The sequence below is a fragment of the Pipistrellus kuhlii genome, unplaced genomic scaffold, assembly GCF_014108245.1.
Source record: "Pipistrellus kuhlii isolate mPipKuh1 unplaced genomic scaffold, mPipKuh1.p scaffold_m20_p_104, whole genome shotgun sequence".
Classification (NCBI taxonomy): Eukaryota; Metazoa; Chordata; class Mammalia; order Chiroptera; family Vespertilionidae; genus Pipistrellus; species Pipistrellus kuhlii.
Genome location: NW_023425410.1, coordinates 270,895 through 296,961, shown reverse-complemented (window position 1 = coordinate 296,961; position 26,067 = coordinate 270,895). Strand labels below are relative to the sequence as shown.

The window sequence follows — 26,067 nt, the reverse complement described above, 5'->3', positions numbered from 1 at the left end:
ACAACACTTTCTGTCCTAGAAACCCTTCCACCTCTCCTCTGTCTCTGCCCCCCTCCTTCCCGCTGGCCTCGGCGTGCTCTCAGCTCTCACCTGGGTGGATGCCTCTCGTGGGAACCGCCCCTGCTCTGCACGGACACCGGAGCCTGCCGCCAGGCTGTGCTCTTTAAAACACACACACATCTTCTTATTGACTTCAGAGAGAGAAACATCAGTGACATGAGAGAATCATTGATCGGCTGCCTCCTGTTTGGACCCTACTGGGGATCGAGCTCACAACCCAAGCATATGCCCTGACCAGGAATCAAACCCTGGACCCTTCCGTCCGCAGGCCCATGCTCTGTCTACTGAGCCACACCAGTCAGGGCAAGAGAATGTGTTCTTCATGAGAACACAGCCCCTTTCCCGAGTTTTCAGACTTGAATTCATGGCCTCCCGTGCTGGGGTTTTAAATGGCGCCTTCCACACGTGTCCGCATCAGCAATGCTGCGTCCTCAGGGCCGACGCCAATGCATTACTCACAAGACTGATAAGCGCGTTGTATTTCCAGAGCGGGTGAGAGCCGGAAGAGCAGGGACTTCTTTCTGGAAAGTTCCTTTTCAGGAGGGAGCAGCTCCCAGGGCCCAGCCTCCTGAGGAGCCACGAGTTTCTGGAAGTGGTGCTGCCCAGGAGAGGGCCCAGCACTGTCCGCTGGCCTGTGGTCTGGCGAGGTCATGGCGGGGAGGCGGCGCCCCGGCTCTCTCGCTGTCCATCTGGAGGAGCTTCCCGCCTCCCCACTCTACCACTTGGAATGTATTTTCAGGATATTTTTGTGAGCAACCTTTGCCAACTCTTTATAAATCAGTTACAAAACAGAAACTCTTCCTTACTGCTGGGCAGGAAGAGAGAAGGGGAGAAAGAGAGAAAAAACACACCTTGCCTGTAATTGAAGGCAGGTTGAGAGATGTTTGCGCTTTGAAATTCTCCTTCTTGTGAAATGTTTATGAAACATTTTCCACAAACGAGTTATGCAACCAGGACAGCAGCTTTGATCGCTTCCATCACCAGCGTGTGCCCATCCGCGTTGGCTGTGCCTCCCCTGGGGCCCCTGCGTGCCCTGTGCCAGGGCCCCTTCCCGCCCCGGGCTCTCCGGCCCCGCCCCGGGCCCGCGGGCCTGCACGGGGAGGGGCGGGCAGCCTGGGGTCCGGCACTTCGGGGCCATGGGGAGCGCTGGGCGCAGCCTCCGGCGGGCGGCGCGGGCTCGCTCCATCCCAGGCCCCGCGCTTCCTGACCCGCGGAGTCCGGAGTCGCTCCGATTGGAGGCGATGGTCACCCTGACACCCTCAGCCCCGCACCCGCTCCCGCTCACCCAGCGCCGCGGCTGCGCTGGACCGCGGGGAGCGGCGGGGCGGCGGGGCGGGGCCCAGCAGACAGGGCGGACGGACAGGCGGACGGACGGGCGGAGGGGCGGGTGGAGGGGTGCGGCGGGCCGGGGGGAGGCGGGAGGGGGGCCGGGGGGGTGCGGGGGGGGGCCGGGGGAGGGGGTGCGAGGGGCGGGGGGGGCAGGGGGGGGTGCAAGGGCTGTGCGGGCCCTTCTGCGGGCGGTGCTTTGTTTGTTTCTGGAAAGCCCCTCTGCGCCCACCACCCCTCCGTCCCCCCCTCCGCCCTGCTCTTTGCAGGGCACCTCTCCCTTGGGCCAGAGGACAGAGCCCGGTCCGGAGACCTGGGGTCGCCTTGCGGCTCCACTCGCGGTGCTCTGCCCCCCACCCCGCGGCACTGCTCCCGCCGGTGTCCCGCTGGCTCCCCCGGCCATCGAGCCCGGAAGCCGCCTTCCCACAGGCCCGTCCCTGGGAGCCGCCCCAAGTTCAGTTAAAAGCAGCGGAAACAGCCATGCCGGTGTCCCCGCCAGTGCCCCAGCGCAGCCGGGCACGGACAGGGGCACGGACAGGGGCACAGACACAGACACGGACATGGGCACGGACAGAGGCATGGACATGGACACAGACATGGGCATAGACATGGACACGGGCACGGCCACAGACACAGGCACAGACACAGACACGGTATGGGCATGGGCACGGGCACGGCACAGACACGGACCCGGGCACGGGCATGGGCACGGGCACAGCACAGACATGGACATGGACATGGATACGGACACGGGCACGGACACAGACATGGACACGGACATGGACACAGACACGGGCATGGACACGGGCACGGACACAGGCACAGACATGGACATAGACATGGGCATAGACATGAACACGGGCACGGACACAGACACAGGCACAGATCTGGAAACGAACATAAGCTCGGACACGGACACGGACACAGACACAGACACGGTACGGGCATGGGCACGGGCACAGCACAGACATGGACATGGACACGGATACGGACACGGGCACAGAACGGGCATGGGCCGCCGCGCCTTCCGTGGGAGGTGCCGGCCCTGGTGCCCCCGCCCCAGGGCGCCGGCAGAGGCTGGGGGAGCTGTGCGGCGCCCCCTGAGGAAGCCGGAGGGCAGGGGAGACACTCCCCGCAGGGGCCGCTCAGCTGCAGGGGACAGGAACAAGGGGGGCTCTGTGGACAGAGAGTTGAAGAGGGGAGGCGCTAAGCTGCTGTGAGGGGCGCTCTGGAATGACACCAGAACCACATCTCTCAGGAAAGAAGTTCTAACCCCAAGGACCTCCTCTCCTCCCCAGCCCTTACTCGCTCACTCCCCCCCCCCCCCCCCCCCCGGGAGGCGCGGCAGGGCGTGCCCGGCCCTCCCTCTGCCCCACCTCGGGCCTGAGGGGCGCCCAGTGGGCTCTGCGCTGCTTTTATTTATTTAATATATTCTTATTGATTTCGGAGGAAGGGAGATGGGGAGAGAACCATCAGTGAAGAGAGAGAACCATGGATCAGCTGCTTCCAGCATTACCTGGGGACAGAGCCTGCACCCCGGGCATGTGCCTTTGGCTGGAATCAAACCGTGACCTCCTGGCTCATAGGTCAACACTCAACCTCTAAGCCGGGCTGAGCTGGCTCCTTATTCGCTGACTTAGCCCTGGTCTCCTGCCCTGATCTTCTCTAAGTTTCCCTTCCTGTAGGCCTGGGAGGCCCAGACCGAGCCGCCCCTCCTGCCTCCATTGCAGATCAAAACCGAGGACCTCAGCGACTCCCTGCAGCAGATGCCCTCACACCGGCCATGCCCCCTGAGCCAGGGACCTGCCATGATGCCCGGAAGCCAAGTGTCCGGGGTAAATGCGTGAGCCCTGGTGCTCCTGGTGGGCGCGGGCTCGTCCCAGCACAATGCTGACCTCCGCGGTGCGCGGTGCGCAGAGGCTGGAGAGCGGGCGGAGGGAGGCTCCCGACAGTCCTTGCCAAACAAGCCTGGCTGTCACGGAGGGAGGTCCCTCCCGGGAGGGAAGGGAGGCAGCTCTGCAGAACCCGCAGGCCTGGCGCTGGGGCAGCCCTGCTAACGGCGTTTCTACCCCGCACGTCCCTCCCTTGCAAGTGCTTCCTCAAAGCCGGACCGGAGGGGGCCTGGCCGGGCGAAGGAGGCGCCCAGGCCGCCCACAGTGTGTGAGCAGGCCTCCTGGGGGCTCCTGTCGGCCTGGCTCACCCGGAGGCGAGAGGCAACCCCTCTCTGGCCGCATTTAAAACGAATGTGCAGCCCTCCTCCGCTTGGGAGGAATCTTGGGGCTGGGATGTCCATGCTCTGGGCTGGTGGAGGAGCCCGGGGTTGGACTTTCGTGGAGGCCCATGGGTTTTCCTGAGAACTAAGAACTGCTGCCTTCCTCAGGAAGGACGGTTCGGGCCCAGAAACCGGCCCAGTGCCACGAGGTTTTTCACACTTGGACAATTGGGACTGCGTGTTGTTCAGAGTAAAGTCTGAGACGTGAGAAGACTTAGCCTCACCCCAGGCCATTGCAGTCTCCAGGGAGGGGGCGGGGAAGGGGCAGGACTGACACACGTCAAACAGCAGGCCAGGCTGCAGGGCACCGTGATGGCCAGCGTTCGCGGAGCAGCAGCGGCTGCGTCCCGGATCCTGGGACGCGCAGGGCACAGACCCGGTCACTGTGCACACTCGGCGTCTGAGGACCTGGAGCAGACGGCGGCAGCGATAGGACCAGTCTGTGAGTCCTGTGACGTGTCTCTCCCCTCGCAGGACCTGACGCCCCTCCACCCCCTGCAGCAGCTCGTGCTGGTTCCCAGCCACCTGCAGTCCGTCTCGCAGTTTCTGCTCTCTCAGGCCCAGCCAGGGCAGCAAGGTGAGGTCCGGCTCACGGCCCTGCTGCCGGCTGGGCGGGGCCTGCTGGGACCCGGGCGAGGGGCCAGCGCTGCTGGTAGGTCAGCTTTTCCCAATCACGCCTGAGCCAGGGACCTCCTTGCCCCTCCAGGCCTTCTCTTCTTCCTTCTCCCATCTTCCATGATTTCATGCCACTTGAGGCTGAAAGGGAGGGGGGGAGGCAGGACCTGGGCAGTGCAAAAAGGAGTGGCTCCTGGGAAATGCCGTGCAGACGCCCCAGTTCTCTCCGCATCCCTCGGGAAGCTGGACATGAGGCCTCGGTGGAGCAGCAGTGCCACCCACAGGCTGCAGGAACATAACCTCCAGATATCCTGGCCAAGAGTAAGGGGTTAGATTTATAACAACTGTGCCCAGGCCAGTGTGGCTCAGTGGATAGAGTGTCAGCCTGTAGACCAAAGGGTCCCGGGTTCAGTTCTGGTCAAGGGCACAAGCCTGGGTTGCAGGCTCCTCCCCGCCCTGGCCCTGGCCTGCATGTTTCTCTCACATCGATGCTTCTTTCTGTCTCCCGCTCTCTCTTCTGCTCTCTGTGAAAATCAATGGGAGAGTCACCTCACGTGAGGATTAACACGCAAACAGACAAACAAATAAAATACAGAATGTTTATAACAATCGCTAACATCATTTGAGCATGATGTGCCAGGAGGCCTGCTGAGTGGTTTTCCTGATTTATCTTTCAAACTATAATTGTGTGCACTGGGTACTCATATTATGCCTCTGGTGGCCTTCTAGAAAGTTCCAGATTTGTCTGTCTAAAACCCTTGCTTTTGACCCACCACTGTGTCACCTCTCCGCCTCCTGTAGCCATCAGCTTGCCCAAACGTGATGGCGGAGTGTAAGCTCCAGGATTCAAGGTCATGGGGCTGTGGTCCTGCCCTCCGCGCTGCCCGCATCTCAGGGTGTCCCATCATGATGAGCCAGAGCATATTTGAACCTTGAAGCATTTGCTTCGGCAGAATGATACATATCACACTCCTGGGCCAGGAAGGGAAGGTAGCGCTGAATTCGGTATCTTTTTGGTCAACAGTGATATGAAATTGGCCCATGCATGTAGCCAATAAGGCCAATGTATAATACTGAGCAAACAATAAACAATTAAAAGCCCAATTCAAAATCTGGAGTCAAAAAAGCTCATTGGTAGAAATTATTAGCTGTGATTCTTGGGAAACTTACCTTAACCTCTTTGAGGTTTATGTCCTTCTCCATAAAAAAGAAAAATAGTAAAACTCTGCCTCCCGAGGTGATGGAGGGTCACCTGAAGTAAAGCAGGGAGAAGGCTTTGTAACTTCCACACACAGCACAGCTGTGAGGTCACAATTAGCCTCCCAGGCCGGGTTCTTCCCATTCATTTTAATAATAAAGACCACCCTGCCAGATGGCTCCGTGGATGGAGCATCGGCCTGATGACTGAAGGGTCCTGGGTTCGACTGCACTCAAGGGCACCTTGGTTGCTGGTTGATCTGACCCCTTGGTCCTGGTTGGGGTTCATGTGGGTGGCAACCAATCGATGTCTCTCTCACATCAATGTTTCTCTCAGTCTTTCCCTCTCTCTTCCACTCTCTCTTAAAATCAATGGGAAAATATCCTCGAGTGACGATTAACAAAAAGAAGAAGAAGAAAGTCCTGGCTTCTTGTTCAGACTGAGGAGCGTGTGTAACAGCAGCCGGTGCTCTAAGCCAGCTCGGGACCACAGAGACTCAGGCTGAGCTCTGCTGAGCGGCCGGCAACCCCTTCTGCTGTGGGTGTGGCGGCCGCTCTCCGAGTGGCAGCAAGAGGCCTGGCTATGGCCTTCCCGAGGAAGTCCCTGGCATGACCACCAAGCAGGAGACTCCTGGGGGACCGGGCCCTGGGGAGGGGAGGGTGGAGCAGGGGAGTCCTGGCTGCTCTCCCTTCCCTCAGCCCCTTCCCCATGGGTAAAGTGCCGGCCTGGGGTCCCCCAGTGCCCCTCAGCGTGCTCGGGCACCCTTGCCGATGGGCGGCCTGTGAGCTGTCCAGGCAGGACTTTCCCAGCTGAGCTGGAACCGTAGCCCTCACACCCGCAGCTCCTCCCTCGGGTCTCTCCAGCAGCCCGGAGTCCACCTCAGAGTAGATGGCAGGCCCTCCTCAGCCTCGGGCAGGCGGGCGGGCGCAGCAGGACTGGTTTGGCACGGCTTCTCCCTGGGTCTGCTCTGCCTCGGCCTGTGGTGGTGCCCGGGAGGCTGGAGGTGGGCTGCAGGACTTGGTTCATTAGTTGGGGGGGAAGGGTTGAGTGAGGAGAGAGGTCAGGCTTCCAAGGCTGCAGGGGTTTCACGAGGGGCTTTCATTCCTGTCCCTGTCCCCCTCTCACCAGGTCTGCAGCCCAATCTCCTCCCCTTTCCACAGCAGCAAAGCTCCCTGCTCCTCCCACAGCCTGGACCCGGCCTGGTGTCCCAGGTAAGCCCCCTCCCAGGTGTCCTCTGGGAGTGCTGTGTGGCGGAGCTCAGCCCCTGGTCTTCCTCCGGCCCCTCGGCTGTGCTCTTACCCCCGGGGAAGAGGGAGTAGCAGGGGACTCGCCCGCTTGGCAGGCGGGCGAATGACAGCCACAGCCAGGGAGGGTGGGCCGCTGTCAGAGGTGGAGGCAGAACGAGGACCCAGTGACCAGCTCCTGGCCTCACTCACTCCATGGTGCCGACACCCCGCCCCCAGCCAGGCCCTAGCAGCAGTCACCTCAAAACCAGCGGCCAGCCAAAACCGGTTTAGCTCAGTGGATAGAGCGTCAGCCTGCGGACTGAAGGGTCCTGGGTTCGATTCCGGTCAAGGGCATGTACCTTGGTTGCAGGCACATCCCCAGTAGGGGGTGTGCAAAAGGCAGCTGATCGATGTTTCTAACTTTCTATCCTTCTCTCTTCCTCTCTGTAAAAAATCAATAAAATATGTTAAAAACAAACAAACAAAAAACTTGTTAAAAAAACAAAACAAAAACAAAAACCAGCAGTCAGCTAGCTCCCCTAGGACGCCACAGTGATGGCCACCCAGCCTGGCGCTCATACGCCCCGAGGGGGGACCAGAGCCCCTTGGCCTGATGCCCCAAGACCATAAAGGCAGTGGCTCTTCTCTGTGCCTGGGCCGAAGCAGCCCCATGTTGGGCACACTCGGCCAGAGTGACCGGCTGTGGCTGCCACTCCCGTCTGCACAGCTGCCCCAGGTGGTTCTGCAGAAGTGGGTGTGCAGGGACCCCAATGCCCCTTCTCTGCATGGAGATTCCCAAGGATCACTGTGAGCCTGGCTCAGCAGGGGCACCTGGGAGGACAGCGCCACCTAGTGGCTCATGGGAATGGGACACTAGAAGCATAAGCTCCCAAGAGCATCCTGGACTGACAGCGACTGGCCCAGGACAATGGTCGGCAAACTGTGGTTCCCGAGCCACATGCGGCTCTTTGGCCTCTTGAGTGTGGCTCTTACACAAAATACCACGTGCGGGCACGCACATACAGTGCGATTGAAACTTCGTGGCCCAAGCACAGAAGTTAGTTTTCGGCTCTCAAAAGAAATGTCAATCGTTGTCCTGTTGATATTTGGCTCTGTTGGCTAATGAGTTTGCTGACCACGGACCTAGGGCAATGGCAGTAAGATGGAGGCAAGGGGTGAATGAGAGATGTTGGGGAAGTTGAACCAATTTAATTGGCATCTAGTTGGATGTGAAGGGGGAAAGTGAAGGCCTTAGCAAAGAACTTGGTATTTGTCTGATAAAAGAACAAATAAATGAATGAAAAGGAAGTCTCAAGAAGACAGAGCTGTGTCCGAGGGTCTGGTCTGTATCAGTGGGATCAGATGCATAGACAGCCGTCCTAAATCCCCAAAAGCCCTTCTCTGGGAAGAGTCTTCAACTTCCTTCAGGTCCTTTGCATCCCCAAAATAATGACACCTGTCGTCATGGTAACCCTGAGTGTCTTGGATGAGAAAAGGCACAGCTAGCCCCAGTCCAGAGAGTGAGCGGGGAGGAGAGAGCAGAGGGGGCTTAGGCCATGGTGCCACGTGGGCAGAGGCCTGCGCTGAGCCCTCGGCTGGGTGTCCTTCCTTCCCTGGGGATGATCCATGTCTTCAGGGTCCAATAGATGCCTGACCCCAAATGGGGACAACATGGATTCTAGGCTTACGGATCCATTTTCCTCTGAAAATAAACAAAAGAAGCAAGTGCTCCTGACAACCATGAATGAGATCACAGTGCATTCAGAGAGCACTGGAATGCCTTTGCTAAAAAAAAAAAAAAAAAAAAAAAAAAAAAAAAAGCAGCCCTCGCCAGTGTGGCTCAGTGGAGAGAGGTCGGCCCGTGGACTTAGGGTATGGAGGTTGCAGGTGTGATCCCCTGCCCAGGTCTGGGCACGTGTGGGAGGCAGCCAATTGGCATCAATGTTTCTCTCACTTGGATGAATCCCTCACATCAGCGTTTCCCTTTGATTCTCCCTCTCCCTTCCACTCTCTCTAAAAATCATGAAAAATATCCTTGGGTTAACAAAACAAACAAACAAAAGAAAAGCAAACCCCCAAACACTCTACTGAATGAAGCGGGTGGTCTAGGATGTAAAATGCCAGGCGGGAGCCTGTCCTGTGCAGAGCTCCATGCAGGAAGCCAGCTCCGCTGGGCGAACACCGGCGAGAACACACTCTCAAACCTGCACACGAGCCTCTGGCTCCTCTCCTGGGAGAAAGCCCACGGGAGGGCGCCAATCGGTGCCTCACAGACCGGCCAGCGGACTCCAGGCCCACTTGCCGCTTGCCCCTCTGGCCTAGGTGGCTGCTCGCCCTTCCTAGGAGCGTGGTTCCCGCCTCCTGCGAGTGACAGCACAGGCGCTCAGCGCAGCCAGGCCCCCCCTGTGCTGCCGGTGCCGGTGCTGGCACTCGGCCGGACGTGCTGACTGTGTGTCTTCCAGGCAGCGGGGCGCCCCGGGCTGCCGGGACCCTCCTTAGACGCCCACCTGGAAGCGCCCCAGCACCTCCCGGGGCCCAAGCACCTGCCGGGCCCCGGGGGGGCTGACGAGCCCAGCGACCTGGAGGAGCTGGAGAAGTTTGCGAAGACCTTCAAGCAGAGGCGCATCAAGCTGGGCTTCACGCAGGTTCGCTTCTGGGGAGGCAGAGGAGGCTCCCGTCCGGGTCTCAAGAGCACCCCGAGTTCGGCGTGCCGGGGCAGGCCCGTCCTGCGCCTGTTGTGAGCCCTTCGCAGCCGGGCCTGTGGACAACTCTGTGCTGAGTGAGCACAGGGCTGGTGGAGGGGGGAGCCGGGCCTGTGGACGGTGCTGTGCTGAGTGAGCACAGGGCTGGTGGAGCGGGGAGCCGGGCCTGTGGACAGCTCTGTGCTGAATGAGCACAGGGCTGGTGGAGCGGGGAGCCGGGCCTGTGGACGGCGCTGAGTGAGCACAGGGCTGGTGGAGCGGGGAGCCGGGCCTGTGGACGGCGCTGTGCTGAGTGAGCACAGGGCTGGTGGAGCGGGGAGCCGGGCCTGTGGACGGCGCTGTGCTGAGTGAGCACAGGGCTGGTGGAGCGGGGAGCCGGGCCTGTGGACGGCGCTGAGTGAGCACAGGGCTGGTGGAGCGGGGAGCCGGGCCTGTGGACGGTGCTGAGTGAGCACAGGGCTGGTGGAGCGGGGAGCCGGGCCTGTGGACGGCGCTGTGCTGAGTGAGCACAGGGCGGGTGGGGCGGGGAGCCGGGCCTGTGGGCGGTGCTGAGTGAGCACAGGGCTGGTGGAGCGGGGAGCCGGGCCTGTGGACGGTGCTGAGTGAGCACAGGGCTGGTGGAGCGGGGAGCCGGGCCTGTGGACGGCGCTGTGCTGAGTGAGCACAGGGCTGGTGGAGCGGGGAGCCGGGCCTGTGGACGGTGCTGAGTGAGCACAGGGCTGGTGGAGCGGGGAGCCGGGCCTGTGGACGGCACTGTGCTGAGCACAGGGCCGGTGGAGGGGGCAGGGGGGGTGGCTGAGCGGGGCCAGGCCTTCAGCTCAGAGCCCACAGAGTCCTGAAGAGAAATCAGGCCGCTCCCATCTTGGGGGCCGGGAAGGAGCCGAGGCGGTAGGCAGGGGTGGCGGGTGGCCTGGAAGAGAAGCAGCCTCTCTCCCCTCCTGCCCCCAGGGGGACGTGGGGCTGGCCATGGGGAAGCTGTACGGCAACGACTTCAGCCAGACCACCATCTCGCGGTTCGAGGCCCTCAACCTGAGCTTCAAGAACATGTGCAAGCTCAAGCCGCTGCTGGAGAAGTGGCTGAGCGACGCGGGTAGGCCTCGGGCGGGGGCGGCCCTGGGAGAGCCTGCAGGAGGGGCCCTTATCTGCTGGGCTTTAGGCATCCATGCCCGCACCCTCCTTCTTCGGAGTCTGGAGCCGGCTGAGCGAGGAGTCAGGCACGGGGAGGGGAGCTCCCTGCAGGCCTCACAGCTCCCGTGGCCATGGAAACGCACACCTCGAGCCCCTCCCCAGCCGCCCGGACCTCAGGCTCTCAGGAAGCGCATGGGGCAGGTCTGCAGAGCAGACACATCCCAGGACCAGCGGGAGGGGCGAGGGGGCGGAGCAGTCCCCACAGGAGGCTGCTATCTGGCTGATCTGAGAGGTGTGAGAAGGCCCGGAGGAGCCAGACAGGCGGTGGGGAGAGCCTGGCCGTGGAGCCTGGTCAGCGGTTAGCCCACTGCCCGGTGTGGAGGCGGCCGGAGGCAAGGGTTTGTTGGTGGGTCAGAGCTGCTCGGTCGCACACCACCCACATTCGGCCCAGAGACTCCTGTGCTGTGGGCCGTCCTGGCAGCACCATCCCTGGTTTCTTCCCACTACATCTCCGGACAGTGCCAGGTGCCCCCGGCGGGTACCAAGTCCCCCTTGATTGGGAACCACTGGTCTGGCTGAGAGGGACAGAGCAGAGAGCCAGGCAGGGCCAGGCCTCTGTTAGGTTGAAGTGAGGTGAGTGATTGCTGTGGAAACCGGGAGGCGGGCAGCAGGATGCCACCCTCTTGGAAGGCCTTTCACTTGGCACCTGGGAGGACAAAGACGGCCCCCACAGACGGCCCTCGCAGCTTTTACAGCAGCGTCGAAGCCAGAGCTGCGGCCCCTGGGAAGGACCTTAAAGGTCATTTCTAGTGGGTCCCCACTGGGCCGGGGTCCTCCCTAGGGAGACTCCTCCGTGCACCCCGCAGCCTTGGCCCGGCACCAGCGTTGCCCCAGGCTCACGCCGCTCACCCAGTATTCGGGGTTCCCACTGGGGCTGCTTACAAAGCACAAGCCCCCTCGCAGGAGCTCTGCCCACGCCCCTGGGCCCGCACATGCCTGCACGTCCGGGGTCCCTGGGCCGGGTGCACACCCCGGAGGCCCCTGCCCAGAGCATCGAGGAGAGCAGGGTTCTGTCCGGCCGGCCCCCTGGCTGGGGGAGGGCCGATCCAGAAAACACCGCTGGGGAGCCACCACCCTGGAGAATCACTGAACCTCAAGTCCATTCAGCCGGATGGCTGCCACTCCCTTCCCTTCCCTTCCTCCCGTCTCCCCCAGAGTCCTCCCCCACAGACCCCTCAGTGAGCGCCCCCAGCGCGTACCCCACCCTCACCGAGGTGTTCGGGAGGAAGAGGAAGAAACGCACCAGCATCGAGACCAACATCCGCCTGAGCCTGGAGAAGAGGTTTCAGGATGTGAGTGGCCCCTCGGCGGGGAGCGGTGGGGGAGCAGCTCAGGCTGGTCTTGGGAAGAGGCTAGAAAGCACCCCCTCTGTAGACAGCAGGTGGCAGACTGCCCATCCTCTCACACCCCAGGAACTTCTTCCCCCACTCACCCTTCTTGCCCTGATGCCTATCCAGGGCCCGTCACCCCTTCCACTGGAGATTTAAAGAATGGAATATTACCCTGGCTGGTGTGGATCAGTGGATAGAGCCTCAGACTGCAGACTGAAGGGTCCCGGATTCGATTCCAGACAAGGCACATGCCTGGGTTGTGGGCTCAGTCCCCAGGAGGAGCGTGCAGGAGGCAGCCCATCAATGATTCTCTCTCATCATTGATGTTTCTATCGCTCCTTCTCCCTTTCCCTCTGAAATCAATAAAAATATATTTTAAAAAAACAAACACAATGGGATACAGATTCCCAGAAGCGTGCAGCACTCTGTCCAGTTGAAGTGGAGGGAGCACAGAAGGGCGTTGTATAGAAATTCTCCACTTCCTGTGCATTGTTTTGTATTCTTCAAATTATAACTGTAACAAATGCTTAGCGTACACAATTAGGAAAAGACAGGGATGGAGGGGAAACTCATCATCAAATGCCATCTACCTGTGTTTCCTTCTATTTCTCTTTTCCACACACATTTAAATATTTGCAATCATATTACATGCATACAGTTTTTAAGGAGGAGCCAAAGCGTAGTCTAAAACCTGTATGTTGAAGCTAATATAATAATATCAACTCTGTGTCCCCTGGGAGCTGGGGGAGAGAAGAGAGGAAAACAGGTTTGGTCCAGAGCTTCTATCAGGGCCTTTGGGTACCAGGATATGCTTTGGCCTCCATCAGTCGCGCAGACCCAGGCCCAGGCCGGCCGCCCGTAAGCGGCCAAAGAGCTGGAGGCTGCATCCTGCTGGCAGGGTGGCAAGAGCTGGCTTTCCTTCTGCCTCAGGTTCTCAGAGCACCAGGAGGGCCTCCGGGAAGGCGTCGGAGGGAGAGACGAGGGCAGATGTCAGAGACGGGTGTTGGGGAGCAGAACTAGAGTGTGATCTATATATATTTTTAAAAAGTATTTTTATTGCTTCCAGAGAGGAAGGGAGAGAGAGAAGCATCAAAGATGAGAGAGAATCATGGATTGGCTGCCTCCTGCATGCCCCACCCTGGGGATGGAGCCTGCAACCCGGGCCTGTGCCCTGACCAGGAATCGAATTCCTGACCTGGTTCATAGGTCAGCTCTCAGTCACTGAGCCACCCTGGCCGGGCAAATGTTGCCTGTGTTTGCAGTCTCTGCAGTGCTCAGGGCTAGCGTTATCCTTTCCTGTGTGGGGCAGGGCAGGAGGCAGGGCCACAGAGAAACACCAGGTTGTGAAGACAGAACGCAGAGGAGGGCACTGGAGCTCCTGTCCTCACGTGACTCTTCTAGCAGAGCTGCTCCGGAAGAAAGGAGCAAGGGAAGAGCTGTGCCAGGCCCGTGTGCACCCCTGACACACATTGTCTCACTTAATCCTCCCACAATCCTTCCGGGCAGGCATTGCTGTTCTGGTCTCACAGCGGCTAAGAACACACAGGAAGGGATGACCGAGCATTCCATCTAGGTCTGATTCTAAAGCTTTTGATCCATCTGTTGTTTTATCCTGTTTCCATGAAGCATCTGTCCCCCACCCCCAATTCTTGACCCTACTCCCTTCTTCTCTTGACCACTCTCCCCCTTTGGTTTCTGTAGAACCCCAAACCCAGCTCGGAGGAGATCTCCATGATTGCAGAACAGCTGTCCATGGAGAAGGAGGTGGTGAGGGTCTGGTTCTGCAACCGACGCCAAAAGGAGAAGCGGATCAACTGTCCTGTGGCCACACCCGTCAAACCACCCGTCTACACGTCCCGTCTGGTGAGTGCTGGTGTGGGTTAGAGGGAGAGCGTGAGCTGCCTGCGGGCACTGCGGCCGATGCCCGGAGGGCAGTCTTCTCCATCCCGGGGATGTAAATAAATCCGCAGATAGGTGCTGTGCAGTAAGTATTTAATATCAAGGAGAATGGAGGGTGAGGAGAGAGAAAGTGATGGTGAGGAGCTGTTTCCACAGAGCGGTCACTCTGGGGAGGTGCCGTTCGCGCAGAGACCTCCCAGGGAAGAGGGACCGGTGAGGAGGCTGCCGGGCAGTTGGAGCAGCCAGAGTGCCAGTGCGGCGGGCAGAGCAAGGGAGGAGGCCAGAAGGAGGCGCTGACGGGAGAGGGGCAGGAAGCAGGCACCGGGGCTTGGAAGGACCCGGCTGCTTTGGGTGGAAGAAGCCGCTGGAGAACTCTGAGCAGAGAAGCCGGAGCCGGACACGCGCGGCTGAGAACCACGGAGGGGACAGGGGGCCAGAGCTGCGTGCTCAGGCTGGGTTCTGGAGGCTTGGGCTGGGGTGGTAGCCAAGGCGGTGAGGCGAAGCAATTGGATCTGAATCGACTTCACCTGCGGAGCCAGCAAGACGTGCCCAGCGCTCACAGGGGCCTGAGGAACCGGGGGAAGGAGACCAGGGTCTGGCCTGGGCAGCTGGCTGGGCGGTCTGCCATGCTTGAGGTGACGAAGACTCGGGAGGAACAGGTGTGAGAGGGAAACGAAGAATCTAGAGTTGGTTGCAGAAAGCTGGACATGACTCCTAGACCCCGCAGAGGAGTGTCAAGTGGACAGCTCTGTCTGCAGCGAGCCGTGGGGCTGTAGCAGCATGGGGCAGGCAGCGTGGCAGTGTGGAGGGAAGATGATGCCCAGAGGTGCGGTGGGAAGTCCTATCCATCCTCAGGGGTGGGGTGGGTGAAGGGTAAGGTCCTTGGAGACAATGGGATGCCCTTGAGCCTGTGGCACTCCAGGACGGACAGCACTCAGCCTTGTCCGGGCGGGCAGAGCTGTTCCACAAAACCCGCTGTTGCTCATTGCTTCACCAGGCCTGTTGACTCTCTCCATCGTTTGTGGCTCTGTCAGAGGCCCGTTGCCTCACAGGGGAACAGCCACGTGAGCACAGGACACACCACGTGAGGGTTTCTCCAGGAGAGCGTGTGTCACGTGGAGTCAGCCTCGGGAGGCGGCGGCGAGGGAAGGCTCCCCCAGGAGGCCCTCCGCGCCCGGCTCAGTCCCAGAGGCAGGAAGGAGTGAAGAGGCAAAAGGACGGGGAAGGTGGGAACGAGGACCGGCCAGGGAGGACGGTGGCACCTTCATGGCACTGAAGGTGGTTCCTGGGGAGGGATGCAGAATGGTGAGGCTGGACAGGTCACACGGGCGCTGCGCAGTGCTGACGCTTACGGGCTCAGAGAGCCTGAGGGTGTTAGGCAGGCACTGCGTGACCACATCTGCCTTTTAGAATAACGATCATCCTCACGCCAGTGCAAGCGGCGGTTTGAGAGGCTGGGGGTTCTCAGTGGAGAAATGAAGGCTGAAGCAAAACCAAGTGGTACCAACGGGGGAAGATCCAGGAGAGCGTCAGAAGGCGGGGTCACTCGGTGATGGCTGGTAGGCGGGGAGTGGGGGCGTGGGGAGCAGTGAAGGAGGGAGACGGCCTGGGGTGGTCAGACTGGGCTGGTAGATGGCGACGCCATTGATGGACAAGCGGACGTGGGAGGAGTCGCGTGGGGATGGAGAGTGGCCGTCTCTGTTCTTTCCTTTATGATGATGCTCAGGGGGCCTGGGATCAAGAGGTCAGGGGGAGGCTGGAATAAGCTGAGATCCTGGGTGGGAAGGAGCTCACGGTGGGGTCTGGACAGAAGAAACAGAGGCGAGCCCAGTCCCCGGCTCGGCGGGGAGGAAGGGCGCAGGGGTGCGGACGGCGAGATGGAAGGAGATGGGCGGAGGGGTCAGTGAAGGGGCGCCAGGAACTCTGACGAGCAGCAGGCCGGCTGCGAGGCCCGCGCGCTGTGGAGAGCTGAGGAGTGAGCAGGAAGAAGGCTGGTGGGGCGGGGGCGGCCGTGAGGAGCAGGGAGTTCCAAACAACACATCCTTTGGGGAAACACGGGTTTCCGTCCGGTGGGAGCAGAGGGTTTGGGACTAAGACAGAGACTGACGAGAGCCGGGTCATGATGAGCCTTGATACCAAAATACTCTAAAAACTACGGGAGTCCATTAAAATTTCAAGTTGGAAGCCACATGACATTCAGCCACCATTCCCTCTCACACGCCTCCTGAGCACCCAGTGCTTGGCCCCCGGCGCTCCCAGCCAGCAGGGAAGGCAGACGGGAAGGCCGCGCTGAGCCTCCATGAGGCATGGAGGGATCTGGTCCGCCGGAGTGCTGCGAGGGGAGCTCCTCTGAGGAAGGCTGTTCACACTGACAGCAGGGAGTGAGGTGGGGGGCGGGGAGCTGGGAGGACAGGGAGGAGAGGGCACCGGCTGGGAGAGAGGCAGCAGGGAAGGCGTGAGGGGGTTGGACGCAGGAATGAGTGAGAATGTGACGAACAAGCTGGCCGCAGCTGTGGGGCGTCCTCGGCCGTAAGAAACCTGAGCCAGGACCTTGAAGACGGTTTGTTTAGAGCAGATGGCAGACAGGTGCTCACTGCGGTCCCACCACCCAGGGCACGGGCTCGGAGGGGCTGTGGAGAGTGCGGCTCTCTCTCTCTCTCTCTCTCTCTCTCTCTCTAATATTGTTATTGATTTCAGAGAGGAAGGGAGAGGGAGAGAGACAGAAACATCCATGATGAGAGGAAATCATGGATCGGCTGCCTCCTGCAGGCCCCACACTGGGGATGGAGCCCACAACCCAGGCCTGTGTCCTGATCAGGGATTGAACGGTGACCTCCTGGCTCCTAGGTTCACGCTCAGCCCTGAGCCGCTGGTCCACGGAGCCTGACTCCCTCTCAGCACGTTGGGCCGGCGCCTGGCAGCCAGCCCCCGGGCCCACAGGCCGCGGGGGGACGAGGAGGGACGTGTGCTGAGGCTCTTGGGCTCTGAGGAGGGCGTGTCTGCTGTCTTCCTGGCCCACGGCAGTGTCTCTGGGACCAGGGCGGCTTCCTGCGCCCCTGAGAGGAGATGCTCTCCACAGCACCCCATCAGAGAGGCGAGTGGGCAGACGCGGCAGACGGCCAAGAGGCCCTCGCCTCTGCGGCCATGGCGGGCGGACAGCACGCTCTGAGGCAGGCAGGCCAGGTCCTGATCACACCGCACAGGCCTCTAGTGAACCAACGGGCCGGAGGCGGGCGCAGGGCCAGGCTGCAGGGGCCGGAGGCGGGCGCAGGGGCCGGAGGCGGGCGCAGGGGCCGGAGGCGGGAGCAGGGGCCGGAGGCGGGCGCAGGGCCAGGCTGCAGGCCGCGGGGGCCGGAGGCGGGCGCGGGGGCCGGAGGCGGGCGCAGGGCCAGGCTGCAGGCCGCGGGGGCCGGAGGCGGGCGCAGGGGCCGGAGGCGGGAGCAGGGCCAGGCTGCAGGCCGCAGGGGCCGGAGGCGGGAGCAGGGGCTGGAGGCGGCCGCAGGGGCCGGAGGCGGGAGCAGGGCCAGGCTGCAGGCCGCAGGGGCCGGAGGCGGGCGCAGGGCCAGGCTGCAGGCCGCAGGGGCCGGAGGCGGGCGCAGGGGCCGGAGGCGGGCGCAGGGGCCGGAGGCGGGCGCAGGGCCAGGCTGCAGGCCGCAGGGGCCGGAGGCGGGCGCAGGGGCCGGAGGCGGGGGCAGGGGCCGGAGGCGGGCGCAGGGCCAGGCTGCAGGCCGCGGGGGCCGGAGGCGGGCGCAGGGCCAGGCTGCAGGCCGCGGGGGCCGGAGGCGGGCGCAGGGGCCGGAGGCGGGCGCAGGGCCAGGCTGCAGGCCGCAGGGCCAGGCTGCAGGCCGCAGGGGCCGGAGGCGGGCGCAGGGGCCGGAGGCGGGCGCAGGGCCAGGCTGCAGGCGCAGGGGCCGGAGGCGGGCGCAGGGGCCGGAGGCGGGCGCAGGGCCAGGCTGCAGGCCGCAGGGGCCGGAGGCGGGCGCAGGGGCCGGAGGCGGGAGCAGGGGCCGGGAGTAGCAGAAGGCCTCGCGTGCCTAGGTGCATGGTCCATGGACACAGACAGTTTTGCAGTGAGGGGGCATGGGGGACATCTGTGATACTCTCCACAATAAAGATTTAACCATTTTAGCATTAAAAAGGGGAAACCATATGTATGCCTGCTTGCACATGCATAGCTGTCTCCAGAAGGAAACTTCTTAGAAGCTGCTCACGGTGACTGAACACATTGTTTATTTAAAAGCAATGAGATGATTGGGCTCCGCAGCAGGGAGGGGAGGAGAGATTCCTGATCGCACATCTTCCTGGCTGTCCCATGCCTGCCCCTTGCTGTGCAAAGGCAGCAAATGCCAGGAGCAGCCAGGGGGGCCCTGATGCCTCCTGCTGGAAAGGGTGTTACCAAAGGGGGGGGGGGGGCTAAATGCAGCTCCCTGAGCAGAACTCCTTTCAAATCTTCTTCAAAAGGCATCAGAGCTCTCCTGTCAGCGTGGGGGGGGGGGAGACAGCCCTGGAGCCCTCACTGCACCCCCCCATGCGGGCTCTGGCAGGCGGCAGGTAAGGTCACCCGCCCTCCGCACGGCTCAGCGCCCCCCGACCCCCTCTCCAGCGCCCGAGCGGGCCACAGGGGCACAGCGTTGGGAGCGATGGTCCCAGCCTCCTTCTGGCCACGCCCCCCGAGCATCTGACGCCCGAGGCCCAGAGTGATTCCTCAGGAAGGGAGCTGTCCACCAGCAGGACGCCCAAGAGGCCACGACCTTGGTCTATACAAGCTTCCAGAGAGCATGGCATCCATGAGAGAGAAAAATAAATAAAAGATAGGTTAAGTACTAAGGAAGAAATCATTTTAAAAAGTAATAATAATATGAAGTGATAGGAAAAAATAGCAAATAAAGTTTCAAAACATATAACAGACAACTGAAATGCATAAATATGCCAGAATATATACATACATAGTGTATATGAGGCCCCTAGAACCAGAAGAAATGAAAAAATTCACTGTTAATAGCTCATTCTTGAATTGCCCCCCTTCAAAGTCGCCTTGCCCCCTGTGGGCGCGTGCCCACGCTGCCCTGGGCTGGCGGCCCTGCAGCCCGCAGGGAGGCAGGGCTGGGGTCCAGCCTCACTCCGCCAGGCGGCGCCATGGCGCTGTGAGGGGAGGGCTGCTGCTTCGCCAGACCCGGGCTCCCAGGTCTGCTCAGAGGCCATCCGCTTGGGCTAGGAAGCGGGGTGTGTGTGTGTGTGTGTGTGTGTGTGTGTGTGTGCTGTGTGGAGGGCGTGCCACCTTACCTCCCGCCTGCAGAGCCCGCACTGGGGGTGCGGTGAGGGCTCCAGGCAAAATTAAAAAGCTTCAGAGACCAAAGCCCAGCTCCCCGGGGCCACCTGGGAGGCTGCCAGGGCCCCTGAGCAGAAGCAGGAGGCAGCGGTCGGTGGTCGGTCGGTCTGTTGGTCCGTCGGTCGGGGAGTGCTCCTCCCATTGCTGAGCCTCCAGCACACCCTGGACCGGGCTGGCCGGCCACACAGAGTGGCGGGGCCTGGGAATGGGGCGGTGTGGGTGAGGGCTGGGAATGGGCCTGGGCGCCGGGCCCAGCACGGGCGCCCGGGCGGCACAGGGCGGGTGCGGACACTGACGCCCACGTTGCCTTGCAGGTGTCCCCCTCTGGGCCTCTGGGCCCCATGGCGCTGCCTCCCGGGCACGGCACGCTGCCTGCGACAGGTGAGCCCCAGGGAAGCCCTGAGCGGCAGAGGCCGAGGGGGTCAGCCTGTGCGCCCTGGCCAGGGGTCTGTGCACTTCCAGCGAGTGGGATTCTGGGCCCTTCCCTTCTTTGCTCCTAGCGCCTCCCTGCACCTTGCCAGCACTCCTCCCAGCCTCCTCCCCTCCTTCCCTTCCTCCCAGCCCCCCTCCCCCCCTTCCAGCCCCCTCCCCTCCCTCTCTTCCTCCCAGCCCCCCTCCCCCCTCCCAGCCCCTTCCCCTCCCCCTCCCTTCCAGCCCCCTCCCCTCCCCCTGCCTTCCTCTCAGCCCCCCTCCCTTCCTCTCAGCCCCCCTCCCTTCCCCATCCCCTCCTCCCAGCCCCCTCCCCTCCCCCTCCCTTCCAGCCCCCTCCCCTCCCCCTGCCTTCCTCTGAGCCCCCTCCCCTCCCTCCCTTCCTCCCAGCCCCCCTCCCAGCCCCATCCCCTCCCCCTCCCTCTCCCTTCCCTCCTATGGTTCCTGACTCCCCTCCCCATCTGGGGCTGGGTGCCTGCCGCCAGGGTGCCCGGCTCTGGCCTCCGCCTGCTGGTGTCCAGGACCAGCCGGGCGACTCCGGGGGCCTGGGTAGAGGGGAGCCTTGGCAGGACCCGGTCTGGGTGCGCCTGCCAAGAAGGCAGGGCTGGTGGGTGCGCGGGGCAGGGGAGGGCGAGAGCCCTTTGGGGTCCCTGCAGGAGCAGCCATGTGACCCGTTTGCCTCTCCTCACCCCAGTGACCTCGTCCTGCTCCCCCGGGGGCAGCAGGCCCTCCTCACCTGGCACTGGACTCCCCACCCCGCAGCACAGCAGCAAGGCCGCTGCCGGCCTGGGCGCCACAGGGTGAGCCTGGGCCCCGGCCTGTGGGGCGGGGGCCTGTGGGGCTGGGGCCTGTGGGGCGGGGAGGGGGGCCTGTGGGGCTGGGGCCTGTGGGGCGGGGAGGGGGGCTGAGGGGCGGGGGCCTGTGGGGCGGGAGGGGGGCCTGTGGGGCGGGGAGGGGGGCCTGTGGGGCGGAAGGGGGGGCTGTGGGGCGGGAGCCTGTGGGGTGGGGGCCTGTGGGGCGGGAGGGGGGCCTGTGGGGCGGGAGAGGGGCCTGTGGGATGGGGAGGGGGGCTGAGGGGTGGGGGCCTGTGGGGTGGGGAGGGGGGCTGAGGGGCGGGGGCCTGTGGGGGGGGGAGGGGGGGTGAGGGGCGGGGGCCTGTGGGGTGGGGAGGGGGGCTGAGGGGGCGGGGGCCTGTGGGGTGGGGAGGGGGGCTGAGGGGCGGAGGCCTGTGGGGTGGGGAGGGGGGCTGAGGGGCGGGGGCCTGTGGGGTGGGGAGGGGGGGCTGAGGGGCGGGGGGCCTGTGGGGTGGGGAGGGGGGCCTGTGGGGTGGGGAGGGGGGTTTGTGGGGTGGGGAGGGGGGCCTGTGGGGTGGGGAGGGGGGCTGAGGGGCGGGGGCCTGTGGGGTGGGGAGGGGGGCCTGTGGGGTGGGGATGGGGGGCTGTGGGACCCCAGCAGAGGGGCGGGCCTGGGCCTTGGGAAGAAGGGGATTGCAGTCAGACAAGGGGAGGGGATGGAGGGAGGGGCCTGGCCCCAGGGAGCCGGTTCAAAAAGGGGCTCAGCCACTGAGCCTTCTGGGCAGGAGCCTGGGCAGGGGACAGGCCCAGGCCTCCTGTCCAAGGCCAGTCGCTCCCTGGGCATAGGGTTCCACCTCCTGCCAGTTCGCACCGGCTGCACAGCGAGAGGGCACAGGGACAGGGAAGCAGCCTCCTGGGTCCAAGACTCTCCTCCGCAGGGTTCCTGGAGCTGGTGTGTGTGTAGAGGGGGGAGGGGGAGGGTTAGGGTTAGGAGCTGGTGTGTGTGTGGGGGGGGGGTTAGGGTTAGGAGCTGGTGTGTGTGGGGGGAGGGTTAGGGTTAGGAGCTGGTGTGTGTGGGGGGAGGGTTAGGGTTAGGAGCTGGTGTGTGTGTGGGGGAGGGTTAGGGTTTGGAGCTGGTGTGTGTGTGGGGGGAGGGTTAGGGTTAGGAGCTGGTGTGTGTGTGTGGGGGGGGGGTAGGGTTAGGAGCTGGTGTGTGTGTGTGGGGGGGAGGGTTAGGGTTAGGAGCTGGTGTGTGTGTGGGGGGAGGGTTAGGGTTAGGAGCTGGTGTGTGTGTGTGTGGGGGAGGGTTAGGGTTAGGAGCTGGTGTGTGTGTGTTGGGGGGAGGGTTAGGGTTTGGAGCTGGTGTGTGTGTCGAGGGGGAGGGTTAGGGTTAGGAGCTGTTGTGTGTGTGTGGGGGAGGGTTAGGGTTAGGAGCTGGTGTGTGTGTGGGGGGGAGGGTTAGGGTTAGGAGCTGGTGTGTGTGTGTGTGGGGGAGGGTTAGGGTTAGGAGCTGGTGTGTGTGTGGGGGGGGGGGGTTAGGGTTAGGAGCTGGTGTGTGTGTCGGGGGGGAGGGTTAGGGTTTGGAGCTGGTGTGTGTGTGGGGGAGGGTTAGGGTTTGGAGCTGGTGTGTGTATGTGGGGGGAGGGTTAGGGTTAGGAGCTGGTGTGTGTATGTGGGGGGAGGGTTAGGGTTTGGAGCTGGTGTGTGTATGTGGGGGGAGGGTTAGGGTTAGGAGCTGTTGTGTGTGGGGGGGGGGGTTAGGGTTAGGAGCTGTTGTGTGTGGGGGGGGGGGGGGGTAGGGTTAGGAGCTGGTGTGTGTGTGTGTGGGTGGGGGAGGGTTACGGTTAGGAGCTGGTGTGTGTATGTGGGGGGAGGGTTAGGGTTAGGAGCTGGTGTGTGTGTGGGGGGGGGGGAGGGTTAGGGTTAGGAGCTGGTGTGTGGGGGGAGGGTTAGGGTTAGGAGCTGGTGTGTGTGTGGGGGAGGGTTAGGGTTAGGAGCTGGTGTGTGTGTGTGTGGGGGGGGGGGGAGGGTTAGGAGCTGGTGTGTGTGTGTGGTGGGGGAGGGTTAGGGTTAGGAGTCTGGTCGTGTGTGTGGTGTGTTGGGGTGGAGGCCGCTTCTAGGGTTAGGAGCTGGTGTGTGTGTGTTGGGGTGTAGGTTTAGGTTAGGAGCTGGTCGGGGGCTGGGGCTGACTGGGACCAGGGGTGCAGGCGGTGGGCAGAGGCCTGGCTGGGGGCAGAGATGAAGCCGCGAGGGCGCTGGGCCGCTCACTGGCGGTGTCCACAGCCGCCACCAGAGCAGGGGAAGCCCAGGCCCTCCTGGGAACGCCGGGTCTGGTCCCAGGCCTGGTACCTCTCAGAGTGGGCACGGCGGCCACAGGGATTCCCCCTCCTGCCTTCCCGTCACCGCAGCTGCTCGGCTTCCTCTCCCTCCAGTTCCTGGTACCGATGGAACCACCCTACCTACCTCCACTGAGCCCACTGCCCCGAGCACGGAGGGCACCGCACCATGCGCTGGGCTCGCCCTCCCCAGACCCGGCCTCCGAGGCCTCATTCGGACCCGGCCCTCGTGTCCAAAAGCAGGCCCGTCCCTCTGGCCTTCCCACCGCCACTGCCCAGCCTTTCGGGGAAAGGACATCTCGCCGCTGCTCTCCGCCTTCTCCTGGGCACAGCCACGCCGGCCGCCTGCAGGGCCAGCTCTGAGGACAGCCTGGGCCGCCTGCAGGGCCAGCTCTGAGGACAGCCTGGGCCGCCTGCAGGGCCAGCTCTGGGGATCAGCCTGGGCCGCCTGCGGGCCAGCTCTGAGAACAGCCTGGGCCGCCTGCAGGGCCAGCTTCTGAGGACGCCTGGGCGCCTGACAGCGGCCAGCTCTGAGGACCAGGCCTGGGCGCCTGCAGGGCCAGCATTGAGCACAGCCGGGCCCGCCTGCAGGGCCAGGCTCTGAGGACAGCCGGGCGCCTGCAGGGCCAGCTCTGGAGACAGCTGGGCGCCTGCAGTGGCCAGCTCTGAGGACAGCCTGGGCCGCCTGCAGGGCCCGCTCTGAGGACGCCTGGCCCGCTGCAGGGCCAGCTTGAGCACAGCCTGGGCCGTCTGCAGGGCCGCTCTGAGGCCGGCGCTGGGCCGCCTGCAGGGGCCGCTCTGAGCACAGCTGGGCCGCTGCGGGGCCAGCTCTGAGGACAGCCTGGGCGCCTGCAGGGCCAGCTCTAAGGACAGCCTGGGCCGCTTTGCAGGGCCAGCTCTGGGGACAGCCTGGGCCGCTGCATGGCCCGCTCTGCGGCCTTGGGCGCCTGCAGGGCCAGCTCTGAGCACCAGCCTGGCCGCCTGCAGGGCCGCTTTGAGGACACGCCTGGGGCGCCTGCAGGGCCCAGCTGCGTTTTGTCCTCTGAGGACAGCCGCCAGGGCCAGCCTCTCTAGCACAGCCTGGGAACCTGCAGGGGCCAGCTCTGAGGACAAGCCTGGGCCGCCTGCAGGGCCAGCTCTGAGCACAGCCTGGGCCGCCTGCAGGGCCAGCTCTGAGGACAGCCTGGGCCGCCTGCAGGCCAGCTCCTGAGCACAGCCTGGGCCGCCTGCAGGGCCAGCTCTGAGGACAGCCTTGGGCCGCCTGCAGGGCAGCTCTAAAGGACAGCCTGGGCCTGCCTGCAGGGCCAGCTCTGAGGAAAGCCTGGGCCGCCTGCAGGGCCAGCTCTGAGGACAGCCTGGGCCGCCTGCAGGGCCAGCTCTGAGCACAGCCTGGGCCGCCTGCAGGGCTCCGCTCCTGACCCCGGGAAGAGCTGTGACTCCGCTGCCTCCAGCAAAGCCTCGCTGTTTCCTCCGCTCCGCATCCTTTTCTGACTGAACCTTCTTCCACCCCGAGCTCTCCGAGGCCTGCTCCTTCCATAGAACCAAACCCACCCGTGCTTTTGTTGTCTGTCTCACTCCTCTTCAGAGAAGGGGGAGGCTCCCTGCAGGAGCCGCCCCCGCCCCCGGCCCGCTCGGCCCCTGACTCCGGCTGGGAGGGACAGGGCTGCCAGGTGCCTGCAGAGCCCTTTCCTGCTGTTTTCATTACGTTCCCCCCTCCTTCCTGTGGAATTCTCGAGCAAAATGTTTAACTCAGGTGTGAACTTCAAACATGTCTCTGTAATATTTTATCATCTTCTTAAAAAAGGAAGAAAAAGAAAAGAAAAACACCAGCGTGGGAAGTCCTGTGCCGAGTCCCACAGGAGTTCGGCCGTCGGGATTCCCGTGGGCGGCACCGAACCTTCCCTGCCATCTCCTCTGAGGGCAGGTGCAGAGAGGGCATGTGACGCCTTCCTGGGAATAAAACTTAATAAAACCTGTGTGTCCAAGGCAATGGGGGATTCGGAAGCTCACTGTCCCTAGGGGAACTTGAGTGGCACGGCCTGCACGGCCCCACGCTGACACCTCCAGGCTGGAGGACTGCTCCGGGTCTGTTGTGGGGGGTGAGTGATGAAGTGGGATAGGGAAAATGTCTCAAATTAACACATTAAGCCGATTACTCCCCAAACTAATGCTGCGGGACACACATTCACGCAGGGTCTGAAGCCTTGGGAGTTCTTATTCTTTTTGACGGAACTGCCTGGAAGGCAGAGAAGGCGAGAGATTGGCTTCCTCACGGTGCAAAGGGGACAATGCTAGACACTCACCGTCCAGCCTGCGAAGACTTAGCCGAGACTAGCAGCTCAGGCACCCCCACAACCAGCCGCTCAGAATTCAGCCGGGAAAGTGATAGATGGTGGAAGCGAACATAACTTACTGACCCTCAGTATTCGGCTTTGCAATGGGCTACGACTTTGGTGAGGGCGTGAGAGGCATAGGAAGTGTTCCCTGGTTTTTTTAGGTCATAAATACCTGTCACCCTTCCTGAGGTAGACACTGGCTGCCACAAGGAGGGGGAACTAAAGTTAGGGTTAGACCTTAGTTGCAAATAATATCCAAGTGGAAAATCTATACATAAATGATTGAGTTAACTGTTCTTTTCTTTTTTAAGATATATTTTTATTGATTTCAGAGAGGAAGGGAGAGGGAAAGAGTTAGAAATATCAGATGAGAATCATGGATCGGTTGCCTCCTGCACGCCCCAACTGAGGATCCAGCCCTTGATCAGAATCAAACCTGGGACCCTTCAGTCCGCAGGCAGCCACTATCCACTGAGCAAAACCAGTCAGGGCAGAGTTGACTGCTCTTGGTGTTTGAGTGGGGTTTACAGTGAGAAGGAGGAGAGGCCTATGGATAGTAAGCTTCTCAGGAAAAGTGCGAGTTGAAGGGCATGGCAGGGTACAAGAGGCAGCGAGAGGAGCTCCGCAGTCATTTCTGTCTGACAGGACACTCCGGCCCCGCCCAGCTGTCACACACGCCCACGTGTGCATCCCTGTGCTCACTCCCCACAGCAAGCCTGGCCACCTTGACCCTGCTCAGAGGGGCGCCACAGGGTGGTCTGCACTGCCCACGACTCCGTTCACATCTGTGAACTTGTAAAGAAATAGTTTAATTTTACAGCAGTTTCAGGTTTACAACAAAATGAGAAGATGCTGCAGAGATGTCTCCTTCCACTGTCCTCACACATACACAGCCTTCCCCATTATCAGTGTCTCTCTGCGGAAAGGACTTTTTTTTTTTTTTTACTAAGGGTGAAACTACATCGACATATAATCACTCAGAGTCCACAGTGGACCTTAGAGTTCGCTTGGACCAAGTGTAGTATG

General features: G+C 62.4%; 1 protein-coding gene across 1 annotated transcript in view; it reads left to right on the top strand.

Annotated features, from left to right (window-relative positions):
* POU2F3 (POU class 2 homeobox 3) overlaps positions 1-20,361 on the top strand; it is an 81,076-nt gene extending 60,715 nt beyond the window's left edge. The window contains exons 4-11 of the mRNA XM_036430250.2: positions 3,117-3,221; positions 4,133-4,235; positions 6,600-6,682; positions 9,160-9,342; positions 10,348-10,489; positions 11,743-11,879; positions 13,620-13,781; positions 20,270-20,361. Coding sequence (XP_036286143.1) covers positions 3,117-3,221; positions 4,133-4,235; positions 6,600-6,682; positions 9,160-9,342; positions 10,348-10,489; positions 11,743-11,879; positions 13,620-13,781; positions 20,270-20,272 — 918 coding nt within the window. The 3' untranslated portion in view covers positions 20,273-20,361. The remainder of the gene's footprint in view (positions 1-3,116; positions 3,222-4,132; positions 4,236-6,599; positions 6,683-9,159; positions 9,343-10,347; positions 10,490-11,742; positions 11,880-13,619; positions 13,782-20,269) is intronic.
* The last annotated feature ends 5,706 nt before the right edge of the window (positions 20,362-26,067 follow it).